The 16,455-nt window shown below is 50.4% G+C and overlaps 1 protein-coding gene across 7 annotated transcripts in view; it reads left to right on the plus strand.

The window, feature by feature from the left end:
- The window catches only part of ATP11A (ATPase phospholipid transporting 11A), a 155,096-nt gene that overhangs the window by 92,031 nt on the left and 46,610 nt on the right, over window positions 1-16,455 (plus strand). For 6 of the 7 annotated variants that reach the window (XM_044779673.2, XM_070520165.1, XM_070520164.1 and 3 more), the window contains exons 5-12: window positions 1,335-1,442; window positions 5,171-5,299; window positions 7,589-7,692; window positions 8,182-8,232; window positions 11,468-11,532; window positions 12,178-12,259; window positions 13,488-13,638; window positions 15,142-15,339. In XM_044779673.2, coding sequence (XP_044635608.1) covers window positions 1,335-1,442; window positions 5,171-5,299; window positions 7,589-7,692; window positions 8,182-8,232; window positions 11,468-11,532; window positions 12,178-12,259; window positions 13,488-13,638; window positions 15,142-15,339 — 888 coding nt within the window. The remainder of the gene's footprint in view (window positions 1-1,334; window positions 1,443-5,170; window positions 5,300-7,588; window positions 7,693-8,181; window positions 8,233-11,467; window positions 11,533-12,177; window positions 12,260-13,487; window positions 13,639-15,141; window positions 15,340-16,455) is intronic. The other variant, XM_070520167.1, reaches the window with a different exon arrangement.

The raw sequence follows: 16,455 nt of genomic DNA on the forward strand, positions 1-16,455 counted from the left end.
TATGTGGTGGACATGCACAAACATGTAGTTGTAAAGATGTTTAGCAAAGTATATTGATAACTACAAAAATTTAAAACAACCCAAACTGCCATGGAGAACTGTCTAAGGTGTATGGAGGGTACGAGGTGGGATAGTGTGTGCAGTGTGGTCCTGTATGGAAAAAGACGCCTCCACGGGCTAGAACGATGGTTATATATAATTGTATTTATATATTAGCAGTGATTTTTACTGAGAAATAGGATTAGGATTTCTTTAGTTTCTTTTTTTAGGAGATGGTTTATTGATTTTCTACATTTTGTCCACAGAACATACAATTTTTTGTAATATAAAAAATAACTAATTTTGAAAAGTTCTTTTTGCTTTTTTATTTGTCTTGATTTTGTTTTCAAAAATGAAACATCCTCCTGCACCAGGTTTCAGAAGGAGAGGAAAAAGCCAGGCAGCAGGTCCAGGGACACTGGGTGGAACACGTCCAGGCTGGTCGTTAGAAAGTACTTTCTTTTCTAATTTCCTGCATTGCACATTTCCTTTATTCATTTATTCTGCAGTATTATTGAGCTTCTGTCACATACTGAGCCTTTTTCTAGGCCCTGGAGAGGATAATGTGGAAGAGGAGACATTCTGGTGAGGGAGGCAGACACCAAGAAGACACGTGCAAACATATATGCACGCACATGTGTATGCATGCATGCACTGTGGGGGCAGCATGGTGCTGGTGGTGGAGGCCTCTCTGACATGCTTCCTGGGTCAGTGAGGACCTGAGCCTGGAGGAAGGGGACCAGGAGCCCCCCATCCCCTCCACCCCAGTCCTCGGGCCACGAGCAGGGCCTGGCCCCTCAGGGACCCCAGGCCATGGCCCTGGCAGTGAGCAGCCTGGCCTAGACACCACGGTGGACTCAAGAGTGGCCATTCCACATGTGTCCCCACAGGAGAGAGGGTTTAGGAAGCCCCGTGAGATGGAGTGGAGTCAGGGCTCCCTGTGGGCGCAGGGCTGGTCAGGCTGTTCATTCCGGGTATGAGAACACAGGGAGGGCGGCCTCCTGGAGGCCCGGGAAGGGGGGCCTTGACCACAGGGGGGCTGGGACCTGAAGAAGTGGAAGATCTAGGGTCCGTACGAGGAGAAAGCACTAGGACTTGCCCGTGGGGTGTCAGTGGGAGGACCAGCACTAGGAGACTCTGGTGTCCTGGGGCCGCGCTTGTCCAGTAGTTGAAGCTGCTGCGCTGGACCTGCAGTTGGCACCCATCGTGGCGACATCCAGGAGGAGCGGCCGGGAGCAAGGCCCCTGAGTGGCATGCCAGCTCCCGCACCTGAACACGGCCTTCCCTTCTTCTAGGGCTATGAAGACTGGCTTCGCCACAAAGCGGACAACGCCATGAACCAGTGCCCCGTGCACTTCATCCAGCACGGCAAGCTGGTGCGGAAGCAGAGCCGGAAGCTGCGGGTGAGTGTCCGGGGGCTTGCCACCTGCAGCCAGCAGCAGCTCAGGAGCCACAGAGCGGCCGGGCGTGTCTGTTTTCTTTGGCAAAACCTCAGTCTGAAATTGCTTTTTTTTTAGTTGAGCTTAGGCCCATCCTCTTCCCCACATACTTCTCACTTCAGGCAAGCTCCTCCCTCTGTCTTTTAAAAACTGTTTGCTTTTATCTGTTTATTTTTAAAGTTTTAATAAAGTTTACTTTTTAGAGCAGGGTCAAGCTCACAACAGAAGCGAGCGGAAGGTACAGGGGAGTCCTCCTCGCCCCCCACATCGGCACCTCCACCGGTGTCCCAGGGTGTGAGGTCATACTAACTGGTCAAGACAGAACACTCTGGAATGTTTTCACTACATTTGTCTTAGATCAAGGCAAATCCTATTAATATAAACTCCGCTAGTTGGAAATTTATGAAAATTGGGACGGAAACCTCACTGAAGTTTGCACTTTAATTTCTTTTTTCCACTAAAGTGTTAGATGTATCACAACACGTTTAAATGTGTCTGAATTCTCTAAGTGGGTAGTCTCAAAACCTGCACGGCTCTCTAGGAAGGCCTGTCCGTGCACAAACGACGAGTGTGATTTTTGAGGTTTGTCCTGGAGTGACGTTCGGCTGGGAACCTCGGGGTGGAGCCCCGCATCCTCCTGCTCCTGCGCAGCCGCCCTGCCTGCCCGCTCCCTGGCAGCTCCCCGTCCCTCTGGGCTGGTCTCTCGGCCAGAAACCATGCGGGGCCGTCAGGACGTTACCGACGGGGGTATATGTTCATGTATTAAACACACTACTGTATGTATCTTCAAGTTTTAAACCACGTTTTCTTTGTTTTATACATTTTACTGTCCAGTTGTTTTAGTATCTCTGAGCTTCCCCTCACTTGGCCTCGATTGGCTGTGTTTTCCCAGCAGTGATGGGGTTAGAGGTGAGGGCCTGGGAGGATGGGCCTCACCTTCGTGGGGGCGGTGGTGGGGACCCCGAGCATGTGCTAACAGGCTCGTCAGACCCCAGGCCCTAAATGCAGATTCCTTTAATGACTACATTTCCTTTGCAAAGTCTTCCATACTTTTAATAATGATCTCTTTCTTTAAAAACAGACCAAGACAGTGTCTACCAGCAGAAAATTGAATTGTTAATGCATTGATCTCCTATGGGAAATGCCTGCCATGTATCCATCTGTTCTAACTGAGATGATTCTCAGTTGACTCTGAGACAAGGAAGAAAGCTCAGGCTGTCCCTACGACACTGGGCATCGGCTCTCCTGGGCCGTAAGGACCCAGACCTTCAGAGGGTGCTCAAGGCTAGCAGAAAAGGAAACTCTTTAATTGGTCCATCTCTAAGATTTTGTCATTTCAAGAATGTCATTATATAAATGGAGTCATACAGCGTGTAACTTTGGGAACTGACTCTTTTTGCTGAGCCTAATTCCCGTGAGATTCACCCCAGCTGTGAGCCTCAGTGGCACCTTTCTCTCATTGCTGAGTCTGATGTGGGGCGGACCACAGTGCACTTACATTCACAAGTTGAAGGACCTTTAGATATTTTCCATTTGGGGACTATTTTAGATAAAACTGCTGTGAATGTTTGTGTACAAGTTTTTGTGTGAATGTGATTTCCATTTCTTTGGCATAAAAATTCAAGAGTTAGTTGCTGGATCATATGGTGAATCCATTTTTAGTGTTAGAACTGCCAGACCGTTTCCCAGAGCGTCTGTACCATTTTGCATCCCTCCAGCGATGTATGAGTGGTCCAGTGGCTCCACATCCTCGCCAGCACTGAGTGTTGGCACTGTTTGTTATTTCAGGCTTTCCAGTGTCTCCGTCTGGTTTAATGTGCATTTCCCCAGTGGCTATATTGAACATCTTTCCATGTACTCATTTACCATCTGTGCATCCTTTTTGCTGAAAAAAAAAAACCATGTTTTTACCCATTTTCTAGTTGGATTATTTGAGGGCTTTTTACTGTTGAATTTTGAGAGTTCACATATTCTAAATATTAGTCCCATGAGGCCAGCCTGGTGGCGTAGTGGTTAAGTTCACATGCTGTGCTCTGGCAGCCCGGGGTTTGCAGGTTCGGATCCCAGGCATGGACCTAGTACTGCTCGTCAAGCCACACTGGAGTGGCGTCCCACATAAAATAGAGGAAGATGGGCACAGATGTTAGCTCAGGGCCAATCTTCCTCACAAGAAAAAATAATAAATAAATATTAATCCTGTATCAGAAATACTTTAATGGGGTATTTCTAAAAGTAAACTTGTTAATTTTGATAAAGTCCAATTTATTGATTTTTCCTTTCACAGGTCACACTTTTAGTGTCACCATTAAGACCTCTCTGCCTAACTCTGGAGCCTAAACGTTTTCTCCTGATTTTTTCTAAAAGTTTTATACTTTCATGTTTTGTGTCTAAGCTCATGATCCATTTTGAGTTAGCTTTTATGTAAAGTGAGAGGTTTAGGTCGGAGTTCCTTTTTTGGCCTTTACTGCCCAGTGGCTCGGGCATTGTTGGTGGGAAGGCTGTCTCTCCTCCACTGAGTTGCTTTGCACCTTTGTCGGAAGTCAGCTAAGCGTGTCTGTGGGTCTGTTTCTGGGTTCTCTGTCCCCTGGTCTCTGTGTCAGTCCTGCGCCGAGGCCACCGCTGTCCTGATTGCGCAGCTGCACAGCGACCTTTCACACCGGCAGCGACTCCTCCGCCTCATTCTTCCTACTCCAGTTGTCGTAGCCACTCTAGGCCTGCGCCTGTCCGCATAAATTTTGGAATAAGCTCATCTATGTCTACAAAAGTCCTTGCTAGGATTCGGTAGGAATTTCACTAAACCCGTATTCTACTTGGGGAGAGAGAGTAGCCCTCCAGTCTTAAGTTCTCAGACACTTGTGAGCCGGGACCACATGTGGCATAACAGGCAACCCCACTTGTAGTTTAGATGGAGCTTGATGATGACCCGATTCTGGGAGCATCTCGTGTGCAGTGGCAAGACCGTCTGAGCAGTTGGAAGGATTTGGAACCCACTAGCTGGACACCCCGATCTGTGGGTCTGGATGGTCAGTGCCTTCCAGTTACACAGTCCAAGGTCACAGTCAGAGACAAAGGGCCTCTCTGGGCGGTCATTCAGATGCCTTCCTTGGTGATGATACCAAAACTGATGATTATGTCTTATTTAAAAATCCGTGTGGAAACGTTCTGTGGCTCATTTTCACTTCAGTTTTTGAGGTGTGATCACCACTTCTGCTTTCTTCTTGGTCCTGCTCACGTGGTCTGGACAGTGTCTTGGTCCTGTAGTTCAGCCGGCTCTTAGAACGCTCACGCCTGGTTTGTGGCACACCTAGTTGTAGGTGAGCACCTTCCTGCAGGAATGGTCCCACTCGGACACGCTAACAAATGCTTGAACTTGCCTGCTTGGGCTGAATCATGGAGAATCCTGTTACAGATGTTCATCCATGTTTCCATTGCGAAATACTCTATCACAATGGACTTTGAACCTTCCCGGATCTAAAATTGGCATTGAAGCCTCATCTGGTCTTTCCTTGATTTGGGCAGAATGCCTGGGAAATGATCTTTCTCTAGTTGCATTAGCATCCGTGTATCTTCCTGCAAATAAACACCGTAATGGTGTCTACAGGCAGGGAGAAGATACTGTCGGGGAAAAGAAACCCCCGCGCCCTGCAGCCACCCACAGAGGCAGGTTCCTTATGTCTGTGTCTGTCCTGCAGGTCGGGGACATCGTCATGGTCAAGGAGGACGAAACCTTCCCCTGTGACTTGATCTTCCTCTCCAGCAGCCGCGGAGACGGGACTTGCCACGTGACAACCGCCAGCCTGGACGGAGAATCGAGTCACAAAGTAACGTGCCTCTCGCTGGGTACCCCGTCTGGGCCTCCTTCTGTCCCCAGGCGTGAGGCCAGAACCACGTTGTGTCTGACACCCGTGTTCTCAGTGGTCCCCGGGACTCATGCTGCCATTGTTTCCTCCCTTTTGCGTCTTTCTCTCTCTTTTCCGCTTTTTCTTTCCACCCTCGGTGTCTGTAACAACCAGCCGTCTCAGGTTAACAGAAGTGGCTCCGTGTTACTTACTTAGTTGTCATCTAGCGGAGGAGCCAGGCTAAGGATGCAACAAATGGGCTGCTGGAATTTTGAAAGTTTTCATTTTACTGGTCAGAATCAGTGTCTTTACTGGCCTGAAATTATGTGAAAAGTCACACAGGAGCCTAGATTTTGCCTCACTGTTACTCCCATAAGTGTTTTTTGTTAAAATAGCTTAATAGGGATTTTCTGAAATTGTAATTTCGTACATTCAGTGTGGAATTCTGTACTGGCAGCTGGTGCTATCAATTTTTAATTAACAGTCATAAAAGAATAGAACATAGCACTATTAATTTTAAGGTTTTCATTATTTAAAAAATCCAGGAGCTTCTGAGGAGTTTATGAAATTGAGCCTGGCTCACTGGATCCAGCCATTTCTAAGGCATCAGCTCACACAGTGCAGCTCTGAAATGGTGCTTAAACAGTAGCTATGGATGTAGGCAATTTCTACAAGGAGAAAGAGATATTTTCTTTGCAAAACCCTAAAGGATATGCTGATCTTTTATGGATAATTCATGATATCATTGTATAAAATCATGGGTTTTTTCCGGCATTTACTTCCGCATTTCCACGTAGCACATCCCCAGAGAGTTAACCAGGTTCTGGCACAATCAGTTGCAAGCAGCAGTAATCCTACGCCTGGAAATCCCTGAGTGATTCGAGCGATGACTGCCGCTGGCTCTGGAACCAGAGGAGGTCGTGTTCCCATCCCCCTGGCACCCAAGAGCCATGCACGCCCTGGCTGTTGGCAGTGGGCTGCCCTCCGCGCCCCATTCCACCGAGGGGATGTCTCTTCTCCAGCGCGTCCCAGTGTCACTAGTGACCAGGTGCTGTAGGCCATCTCCAGGTGTGTCACTTTCTGGAGATGAATTTAGCAGCAGTCGCCCTAGTCCAGAGCTGGCAGATGCTGGAACCCACGTGCCACATGCCCCTTTTGTGTGTTTGTGCATCTTAACAGAGGGCTCTCTGTGCACTTCTGTGCACTGGGTGCGGCTTGGGGAGCTGGAGCCATCTGAGCCCTTTCCTTAAAAGCAGAATGGGGCGTGGGATCCTACGCTGGCTGCATCTGCTGCCCTTGTGACCCTGGGCGGCCTTTTTGACCTCTCTGGAGTCTTTTCATCCGTAAGATGGGGACAAAGCTGTCTTGCAGGGGCCCTTGTGGGGATATAATTAGGAAGTTTCCCGAAGTGCTGGATACGTGACAAGTGCCCCGAGATATGTAGACGCTGCTGTGGTCGTGTCTCCTGTTGGTTTGACTCATCACCCTCGTTGTCCAGCACTTGATTCCTGGAGACACAGGGGAGACTGAGTGCTGCCTTCTCTCTTGTCCGGGCCCTCATGCACGTGTCTTTCTCTCCTCTCTCCCACAAGGCCTGTCCGCCTGTTCGTGCTCACTGACGCTGTCTGGGCCCCCGTTCTCAAAACAGGGTCACAGGCCAGCAGCATGGCGTCACCCGGGATCACGTTAGAAACAGACTTCTTGGGCCCCACCCCACACCCACGGTGTCAGAAATTCTCGGGGTTGGGGTCGGGGGTCAGGGCCTGCAAGCCCTCCAGGGGGGCTGAGGCACAGTCAAGTTTGGGGCCCCCCGGTTGAGGCCCATGAGATCTTGCAGACGCTTACAGTCCCAGGGCAGCGAGGGGCGCAGTTTGTGATGCTGTGCTGGCTCCGTGTAAGCAACAGCGTTATGGAAACAGAAAGGAGCATATTAGCTGCTGAGATTGTTTCCTGGTCGGTAGCCACCACTATGACAGATAAATCGAAGTGTCCAGTTTTGGAGAAGAATTCCCAGCATTGCTATCTGTCCTCCTCGTTTTAAGTCGAGGACGCTGGGTAAGATGGAAGAATTCTCTGGCACCTGAGAGCTAAGGGCTGACACTAGGACCCTGTAGTTCTGTAACTTAAACATTTGCAAACTCTTTCTTTGTAATTGGGCTTATTGACATGCACAAAAAGTTAAACACCTTGCTGCCCGAGGGTTGGAGGCCCCAGCCACTCGGTTTGTTGGTCATTTTGGTTGTGAATTCACATTTCACGTTCCATTTCTAGACTCATTATGCCGTTCAAGACACAAAGGGGTTCCACACTGAAGAAGACATTGACCGCCTCCACGCGACCATCGAGTGTGAGCAGCCCCAGCCCGACCTCTACAAGTAAGCCGGGTTTGGGGTCCCCACCGGTGTCCCCTGATCCCCAAACACGGTTCTTGCTCTCCACCTAGAGTGCACCGATGGTGGTTTGGAAAGAGAATGTGAATCACTGCTTGCAAATTAAGAGCGAGTCAAAAATGCAATACTTGCGTGTTTTCGTAGTCCAGCAACGTCCAAATCCAAAGCTGTTAATACACATATCTGAAGTGTCTTAATGGAACTAAATTTAATGAAGAAAGAATCTTGTCTGTATTCTGAGGAAGTGATGTTAGGGAAAACCAGTTAAGTCACAGGCTCGTAAGAACAGAGAGTCAAGTAGGGAGAGGGGGGAAGGTAGGTTTGGCTGCACACCGGCGTGCTCGCAAGTGAGGGATCCCAGCTCACAGCGCACTTCTGTCCCAGGGTCAGGGAGGTGGGCGTGTGGGACCGTCACTTGCTGTCTCTCCTCCCGCTGTGCTGCTGCTTGTTTGTAACCTGACTTCTCTGTTGCAGGTTTGTGGGCCGCATAAAAGTTTACCACGAACAGAATGACTCTGTGGTGAGGTGAGACCCGCGGTTTTCATCTCTGTTGTTGAAGTGAATTCTTTTCTGATAAGAGTTTTTCCTTGGTGCTGCTCTATTGGATGTTGAAGGTAGAATTCTGCTTTACCAAAGGCCCCGGCGGTTCCAGTCTCTTCCCCGGTTTCTCTTGTGGATGCAGCCGTACGTGTTAACAAACTAGGGATGCTCGTGGAAAATGTTCTCTCACGAGTCTGCGGAGCGTCTTCTCAAGGGGGAACGTCAGGAGCTCATCTGACAGTTCCAGGGCAAAGGAGAGCGTGCTCTTTCCTCCGTTAGAAAGGCCCCTTCATAATTTATAGACTCATACGTCTTCAGCTGTGAAGTTGAAAGCTTTCTGACCTGGAGCCGTTTTATTGGAGTGTGTGTGTCTGCTCAGAATCGCGGCTGGGGGCTGGCCCCGTGGCCGAGTGGTTGGGTTGTTATGCTCCGCTGCAGGCGGCCCAGTGTTTCGTTGGTTTGAATCTTGGGTGCGGACATGGCACTGCTCGTCAAACCATGCTGAGGCAGCGTCCCACATGCCACAACCAGAAGGACCCACAACAAAGAATATACAACTATGTACAGGGGGGCTTTGGGGAGAAAAAGGAAAAAAATAAAATCTTTAAAAAAAAAAAAAGAATCGCGGCTGGGGCATATCTTTGGCTCTAGACTGCACCCATATTTAAGAGGATGTGCCTCGCCAGGGCTGCTCACGGCCTCCGTCACGTGGGGATGGAGGAACCTATGACCGGCGGATCAGCTGTGCCTGGTGTGGGTGGCAGGTGGGTGTGCTTGCCTGTGTCGTCATAGTGGTCTCAGGACATCACACCGCAGAACGCTGACAAGGATCAGCACCCCATCAGATGTCCGACTCTGAGGCCATGAGGTAGCGGTGTCCAGAACAGCCAGGGCTCAGGACCAGGGTGATACCACTGTCCCGGCCGCAGCTCTTGGTCTGTGCTGTGTCCACTGCCCAGGCCCATGACATTTTATCTGGACATTGTCTCGTGGTCCTAGCGCTTCTCAGTTTCAGCTGCCTAGGTAGTCAAGGTCTGCTCTGTAGGAAATCAACTTTGAGTAGGTTTTGAAGTTGCTCCTTTTCCAGAAACCCCGCTGTTAGAGGAATTTCTTTTCTTCCATTTGAGAAGTCTCCAGGTTGCCGATATCCTGGCATTACCTTGTGTATTGTGGAAAACATTCGCCCAGAAGTAGAAATAAACTGAGTGGGAAATTACTGCAAAATAAGTAGTCAGTGAATCTGAGTCGCTGGGCTCATCTCCTAGTCACGCTCCCCAAATCATTTGTTTTGAGGAAACACTTGTGCACTTCTGAGCATGTTTTTATCATTATCCATCGGCAGGTGAGTGGGTGCTTTTCAGAATTTGTGGAGGCCTTGCCCTGGTCTCTCCTAAGTACGTACCAGTCTACGCGGAATTCCTAATTGTTTTGGAGAAATAACCTGTATTTCTGTGTCTTGTGAGGGTGAATGTGTGTTTGAATGAGTAAGTAGGTCTAGATTTATTCGTGTTGCTCGTAGATGAAGCTGCAACAGTAAACACTACGGGATTCCCATGCTTTATATTTATAAGAAGTTTAATGCCGAGCATCTGGGAAGATAGTTACTAATATATTTCGTATTTTGATACCAATTCTAGTTTAGCTTTTTAAGTATTTATACCCTTCAGCAGACTTTTAATATTTGGATATGTGAAGATGTTTATAAATTGGTAGTATGGACAGTTCTGAATTATACGCCCACGTTCTTGCCCAGGCAGAGTGACATTTCCCCTTCCTCCCGTCCAAACTAGGAGCAAAGGACTTTTTTAAGTAAATTATTTTTAGATTTCCCAGAGATGCTTTTTAAAGAGCCGTTTGTTTTCGTAAACACGTTCGACGTGAGTTATTGTGAATTTTTGCTAATAGAGGCTGACAGTACACATAACACGAGCAGACAGCAGGGTACAGCCCCAGGCGCCCGTCTTGAGTGGCTGACAGGCTGAGGGATGAATGTTGAGAGCCCCGGACAGCCCCGGGACCGACGTGTCAGGTCGGGCATGTGCCAGGCTCTCCCCTCTTTCTCGTCTCCAGCTGCGTGCAGTCCTGAGCTGTGTCAGCGAAATACACCGACGGCACTATAAGCTTAGAACATTCAGTGGGTTCTCCACATCCCATGGTAAAGGAAATTTAAATACACCGACAAAGTAAAAAGCAAACTTCAGCAAATACTTTCAATTCTTTCCCTTTACCCTCCAGAGAAAATCACGAGATCACTGTCGATAGCAAAAGCTGTAAAGCTGAATTCCGCCTCTCGTCTCTCTTTTACTCCTGGGAAACGAGAAAAAGTCATTACTCCCCCAGCAGAGGGAGCCCTGCGCGTGACCCCGACGGCAGAGCTGTGGTTGCTGCTCCCTGTGGAGCCTCAGGGCTTGGGGCAGGCCTCCTGCTTACGGGAGTGGGTTCTGAATTCCTTGGTTGTTGCCTGTTTCCCCCCAAAGTCGCGATGCGTGGGTTGTTTGCTTGCAGGGCCACTGCATTCAGAGGGGCTTTGTGGCATTGACTGCCAGTGTTGAAACGCACGCAGAGCATCCGAGCCTTCATCCTTAAAACCCTATGTCACATGAGACGTGCTGAGTCTCCCTGCGGATGTGGCAGCGATGGCTGAAGCCATATGAGACCCGGGCACCACCCTGCACTTTCCCAGTGTGTTTAGGGGTCTTCCAGCCCAGCGGTCCTCAGACTTAGGCCTATTAGGAGCTAGGGTTCCTGGTTCAGTCTGTGGGGGTGACACTTTGGACACATCCTCACGTGCTGCTGATGGCACTGGGGTGGGGACCCCACTTGTTGGCCCACGGCCCTTGAGATAGCTAGCGGAACATTCTTCAACCTTCAGATCCAGTTAGTAGGTCTGGGGTGGGGCTGGGATCCCACGTGCCTGACGAGATCCCCGTGCCTGATGAGATCCTGCACAGGTGTCAGTGCTGTGTGGGGATGGCAGGCGCCAGCTGAGCAGCACCCTCAGAGTGCTCCCAGCAGAGCCACATTCCTGTCCTCCCACAGGCAAGGGCCACATGCTGCGCTCGGACCCGGGCTGACGTTCATAATCCAAGCATAAGCAAACCCTCATTTTAACGATGTCCTCTTAAAATGAAGTCTGTTAGGCAGATGAGCTGACTTTCCGCTTGTGGTGTGCCTTCCTCTGATCTTGCCTTCCCTGCTCTCGTCATGCCTGTCTCTGTAGGCCATTAGGATCAGAAAACCTGCTGCTTAGAGGGGCCACACTGAAGAACACCGAGAACATCTTTGGTAAGTGTTTGATTAGTGCATTATTAACAGGAGCTTTCGAGAGTAAGTTACCTGAGCAGTTAAAGTGCACAGTGGTGCCGTCGACGCATCTCTGTGCTCGGAGGTGGGTGGACTGCGGGCAGCGGTCACTGTGCCTCCCAGGACAGTCCGTGTCGATGGAAAACCGCGGTCCCTAGGGCGTGGCGTCTGAAGAGAGTGCTGCTCCTGAAGCCCCTGCAGTTCTTGACTCAGAAACTCGCAGTTAGATCCTTGGACACGATTTCGTTCTGCAGGAAATGCTTTTAATGGCTGCATTTCTTTGCTCGTGTCTTCCATTTCTGGTGGGTCATTTTTAATGTTTTAGTTAAGTGAGACAACATAAAAGTATCCGTGTATGTCCCATTATTGGAAAATGCAATATATTAAAATCCGAAATTTAAAAAAATAAGTAGAGATTGCTCTCTCTGCAGGAAAAAAAAAAGTATGTCTTTGGTCTGAAGAATCCTGTCACGTGGCTCCTTTTGTGAGCAGCTAGCTTGCCTGGCGAAGTTTAAAATAGGACTCGTTCTGCCCCACATTCCATTTTCAACATAGCTGTGCGTAACTCATGATGTCAAGGCAGACACAGCCGTGTTCTGTTCTAACATTCGCTCTTCCGCTGTGTAGGTGTCGCGATTTACACGGGCATGGAAACCAAGATGGCGTTAAATTACCAGTCAACATCCCAGAAGCGATCTGCTGTGGAGAAGTAAGTTTCAGCACCGCTGTTGGAAGTACGTGGAAATCTGTGACTCGGAGCTGTCACAGAGCTCTGTAGAGAGGAACGTGCTTCCCTCGGCCTTGTCAGCAGCTCATTGCCGGGGCCCAGAGAGGCGGAGAGCTGACTGTTTCGGTCGACGGTCTTGTTTTGTGGGGACGTAAATGCCCACACCTCCACAGGCTCCCTCGGGTGGACGCCCCCGGGTGCAGGTACCAAATCAGGTGTCCATCACGCCTGTCACCGTCTCATTAAAAAGTCAAAACAGGGTCACCTTTAACTTTGGGGTTGTTGGAACCACATCTTGTACCGAGGAGAGAATTAGCAGAGAGAGCAGTCTTCATGCGACAGTAGAATCCTTGTGACGATAAGTCAAGGAGAGAGTTGGATTTGTAGGAAAATGTGGCCTGGAGTTTTGTCATCTCCGTCTCCTGTTAAAGTGTATCCTCCTCCTGCAGTGGGGAACTGAGCCGTTACCAGTTACTCAGTAAAGAGCTGTGTGCCATGTACGAATTTGGAGGGAGCCTGGTGGGGTGTCCTCCACCTGTTCTTCGTCAGTTGATCTCAGAACCTGGTCCTGGGTCCCTGTCTGCCTGAGGCCACATCGAATATGAACACGGAGATCCGGCTCTTAGTAAGCAAGAGGGCCCTGATGCCAGATGTCGACGTTCACAGAGCTTTCAGAAATAGACACTGGAAACCAGGCCTTCTTCCCCAGATCTGCTAAGACGCTGGCCAAGGGTTCCGCGTGTTTCCTACACAGAGGGCGTCCTGAGGAGTGTTCACGCCCCGCCCCCCGCCCCCCTTCGTAGTCATGGTCTCTAAATTTGGAACTCATTGGTTAATGCTTAATGGTAGAAGAAATTGACTTCTGGGTGTTCTTTAAGTTCTAGAATCCTAGACTGCAGACGCCGTCATCAGGGACGTGGTTGTGAGCGGCTCCCTCTCCTGTTTACGAAGCTTTCCCTTCTCTTAGCTGTTTCCCTGGTGGCCTCTAGAGTCACACTCCTGTGACCCCGAGTGGACTCAGATGTGAACGAGCATTTTCGTTTTCACTGTCCTTTTCTGGAGGGGAGGGGTCCTTTGAAACCTGTTCCTGGGTTGTCTCTAACCTGCTTCTTCACAACGTGGTCACCTTGACCTTTGCAGGAAAGGCGATGTCAGCCCTGGTGTCTTCGGGGAGCAGCAACTGAGTAACCTCTGCCGTCCTGTGTTTCAGATCAATGAATGCCTTCCTCATCGTGTACCTCTGTATTCTCATCAGCAAAGCGCTGATAAATACCGTCCTGAAGTACGTCTGGCAGAGTGAGCCGTTCCGAGATGAGCCGTGGTATAACCAGAAAACCGAATCAGAACGACAGAGGAACCTGGTAGGAGAGTGATTGCTTTCATACGATGGAAGGTGTCGTGTAGGCCATTTTTGTGAAAATGTGGTGTGAGAACGCTGAGTGAATCTCCGTAACAGATGCACTGATTGATACGGAAAGTGTCAGCTGCCTCCATAGCTGTGGACACAGGCAGCCCCAGGCTTCTTTGGGCGTTTGCACACACAAGTCTGGGAAGTTGTGGGTTCCCATAGTAAACTCACAAGGACAGCACCTTAAAGGCTTTTCGTGTTTCCAGAACCCAGTGCGGTGTGCTGTACTTAGAGGGTACTCAATAAATGCTCACCGATGATCATGAGATAAATGGCACCTACTTAGGCAAAAATATGGAAATAGGAGAATCTCAATGGTAGGAAATTACGGTAGGAAGTGGTTTCATTTTTCCTCAGGGGGATTGCAGCTCAGTTGCTCAGGTTTATCAAAAGTGTTCTTTTCCCAAACCAGTGTGTTAAAGTAATTTGACTGACCGTCCTGTACTTAAGACAGTACAGTTTTCTGGCTGAGCCTCCAAGTCCAGAGTAGGATGGCGTGCAAATCCAGACCAGAGTCCACTGAGTTCAGAGCAGGACAGTGTGCAAATCCAGACCAGGATCCACTGAGTCCAGAGCAGGGCAGTGTGCAAATCCAGAGCAGGGTCCACTGAGTCCAGAGCAGGGCAGTATGCAAATCCAGACCAAGATCCACTGAGTCCAGAGCGGGGCAGTGTGCAAATCCAGACCAGGATCCACTGAGTCCAGAGCAGGGCGGTGTGCAAATCCAGAGCAGGGCCCACTGAGTTCAGAGCAGGGCAGTATGCAAATCCAGACCAGGATCCACTGAGTCCAGAGCGGGGCAGTGTGCAAATCCAGACCAGGATCCACTGAGTCCAGAGCAGGGCGGTGTGCAAATCCAGAGTAGGGCCCACTGAGTTCAGAGCAGGGTGGTATGCAAATCCAGACCAAGATCCACTGAGTCCAGAGCGGGGCAGTGTGCAAATCCAGACCAGGATCCACTGAGTCCAGAGCAGGGCAGTAGGCAAATCCAGACCAGGGTCCACTGAGTCCAGAGCAGGGCAGTATGCAAATCCAGACCAAGATCCACTGAGTCCAGAGTGGGGCAGTGTGCAAATCCAGACCAGGATTCACTGAGTCCAGAGCAGGGCAGTGTGCAAATCCAGAGCAGGGCCCACTGAGTTCAGAGCAGGGTGGTGTGCAAATCCAGACCAGGGTCCCTGTATCACTCCTGTTTTCAGACGGGCCTCCCACAAAACTAAATGACTCAGAGATGAGAACAAAACCGTGCAGAGAAATCCTTTTCCTCAGACATGTTTTGCAGCATCTGTAGGTTATTACCAAGTAAGAGGCGCTGTGTCAGAGCAGCAGAGGCAGCTGGGAGGGCTCACAGGGTAAAGTCTACTTGGGTCTGAAGTGCTTGTGTTTGAAGATTGCGCGTGCCCCGTCGTGGTGGTGGTGCGGGCGGGCGGCCGCAGGCACTGATGCGCGCCCTCAGTTCCTCAGGGCCTTCACGGACTTCCTGGCCTTCATGGTCCTCTTCAACTACATCATCCCGGTGTCCATGTACGTCACGGTGGAGCTGCAGAAGTTCCTGGGCTCCTACTTCATCACCTGGGACGAGGAGATGTTTGACGAGGAGTCGGGGGAGGGGCCTGTGGTTAACACCTCGGATTTAAACGAGGAGCTCGGACAGGTCGGTATCCCTCGGTCGTCCTCCCGGTTTGTGGCGTTCGGGTCCTTCCGTTTCATGTTCCCAGACTCCTGGGTTCTGAGTGATTCACCTTGTGCAGGCGAATCATCCAGATGGATGGATGAGAATGTTCCCGTTTCAGTTCGTGCAGAGATGTCACCACTCCTGGTGAGAGACGGCGGCAGAGCGGTTTTAACTTTGCGCGAGGACTGGTAGCGCTTTTCTCTTTACACCTCATGCACAGTCAGTGCAGTAGCTGTGATGGGAGCCGCTCGTGGCCTTCCTGATGTGCTCCTTCTGGGCTTTAAGGGTGGGAGTCGGGGTGAAGGGCGAAGTGAGCTGACCTCATTGAGCGCCAGTTCCTGGGCGTTGCCGCTTTGATGCCTGGTTTCCACGGCTCTCACAGCCAGTTATCCTCATGTAAAGCCAGCAGAGCAAGACCTCAGTGTCAGTCTCGCGGTGTACTGCAGAGTGAGAACACCTACAGGGAAGTCCTGCTCTGCGCCCACAGCTCGGGGCCAGGGCTGGGGCTCACTGCACCTCCAGCTTCTTAATCTGTGAAACGGATGTCGTGACCGATGCCTGCCTCGCCAGAGCGTGGGGCAGATTGAACAAGATCATGGAGGGGAGGCGCCCACTGGGTTTCTAACCGAACCGCCACGGTGGGAGTCATGGCCCAGGGTCACCTGGATGAGAGGCAGAGCCCTGTGGACCCCGAATGTCAGCCCCTGTGTCAGGAAAGACCCGGCTCTGATCGCCTAGGGCCTCTGGCCAGACCCTTCCCGCCACCCAGGTTCCAGCCCCCTTCCAGCCTCTGTGGCAGTAAAGGGCATTTGGTAAACAGTGATCCATCCGTCTTTAAAATAAAACGGGAACAAATTGGGGGAGTATTTTGTAAACAGGGCCATTTTAGACGAAGCTGGAACCCACCCCCCCATCACCCCAGAGCAGCAGTGTGTAGCCAGAGGCCTAGAGTCTGACAGACCAACTGCCTTCCTCCCCCGGGGCAGGGATGTTTGTTACTGACAGATAACATTTCACTGGTTTTTACTTCCGGCGCATTCCTCCAGCACGGTCCACGTCCACGTGGTGCAGTACTGTCTCAGTCAGCAACACACA

The sequence above is a fragment of the Equus asinus genome, chromosome 11 (assembly GCF_041296235.1).
Source record: "Equus asinus isolate D_3611 breed Donkey chromosome 11, EquAss-T2T_v2, whole genome shotgun sequence".
Classification (NCBI taxonomy): domain Eukaryota; kingdom Metazoa; phylum Chordata; class Mammalia; order Perissodactyla; family Equidae; genus Equus; species Equus asinus.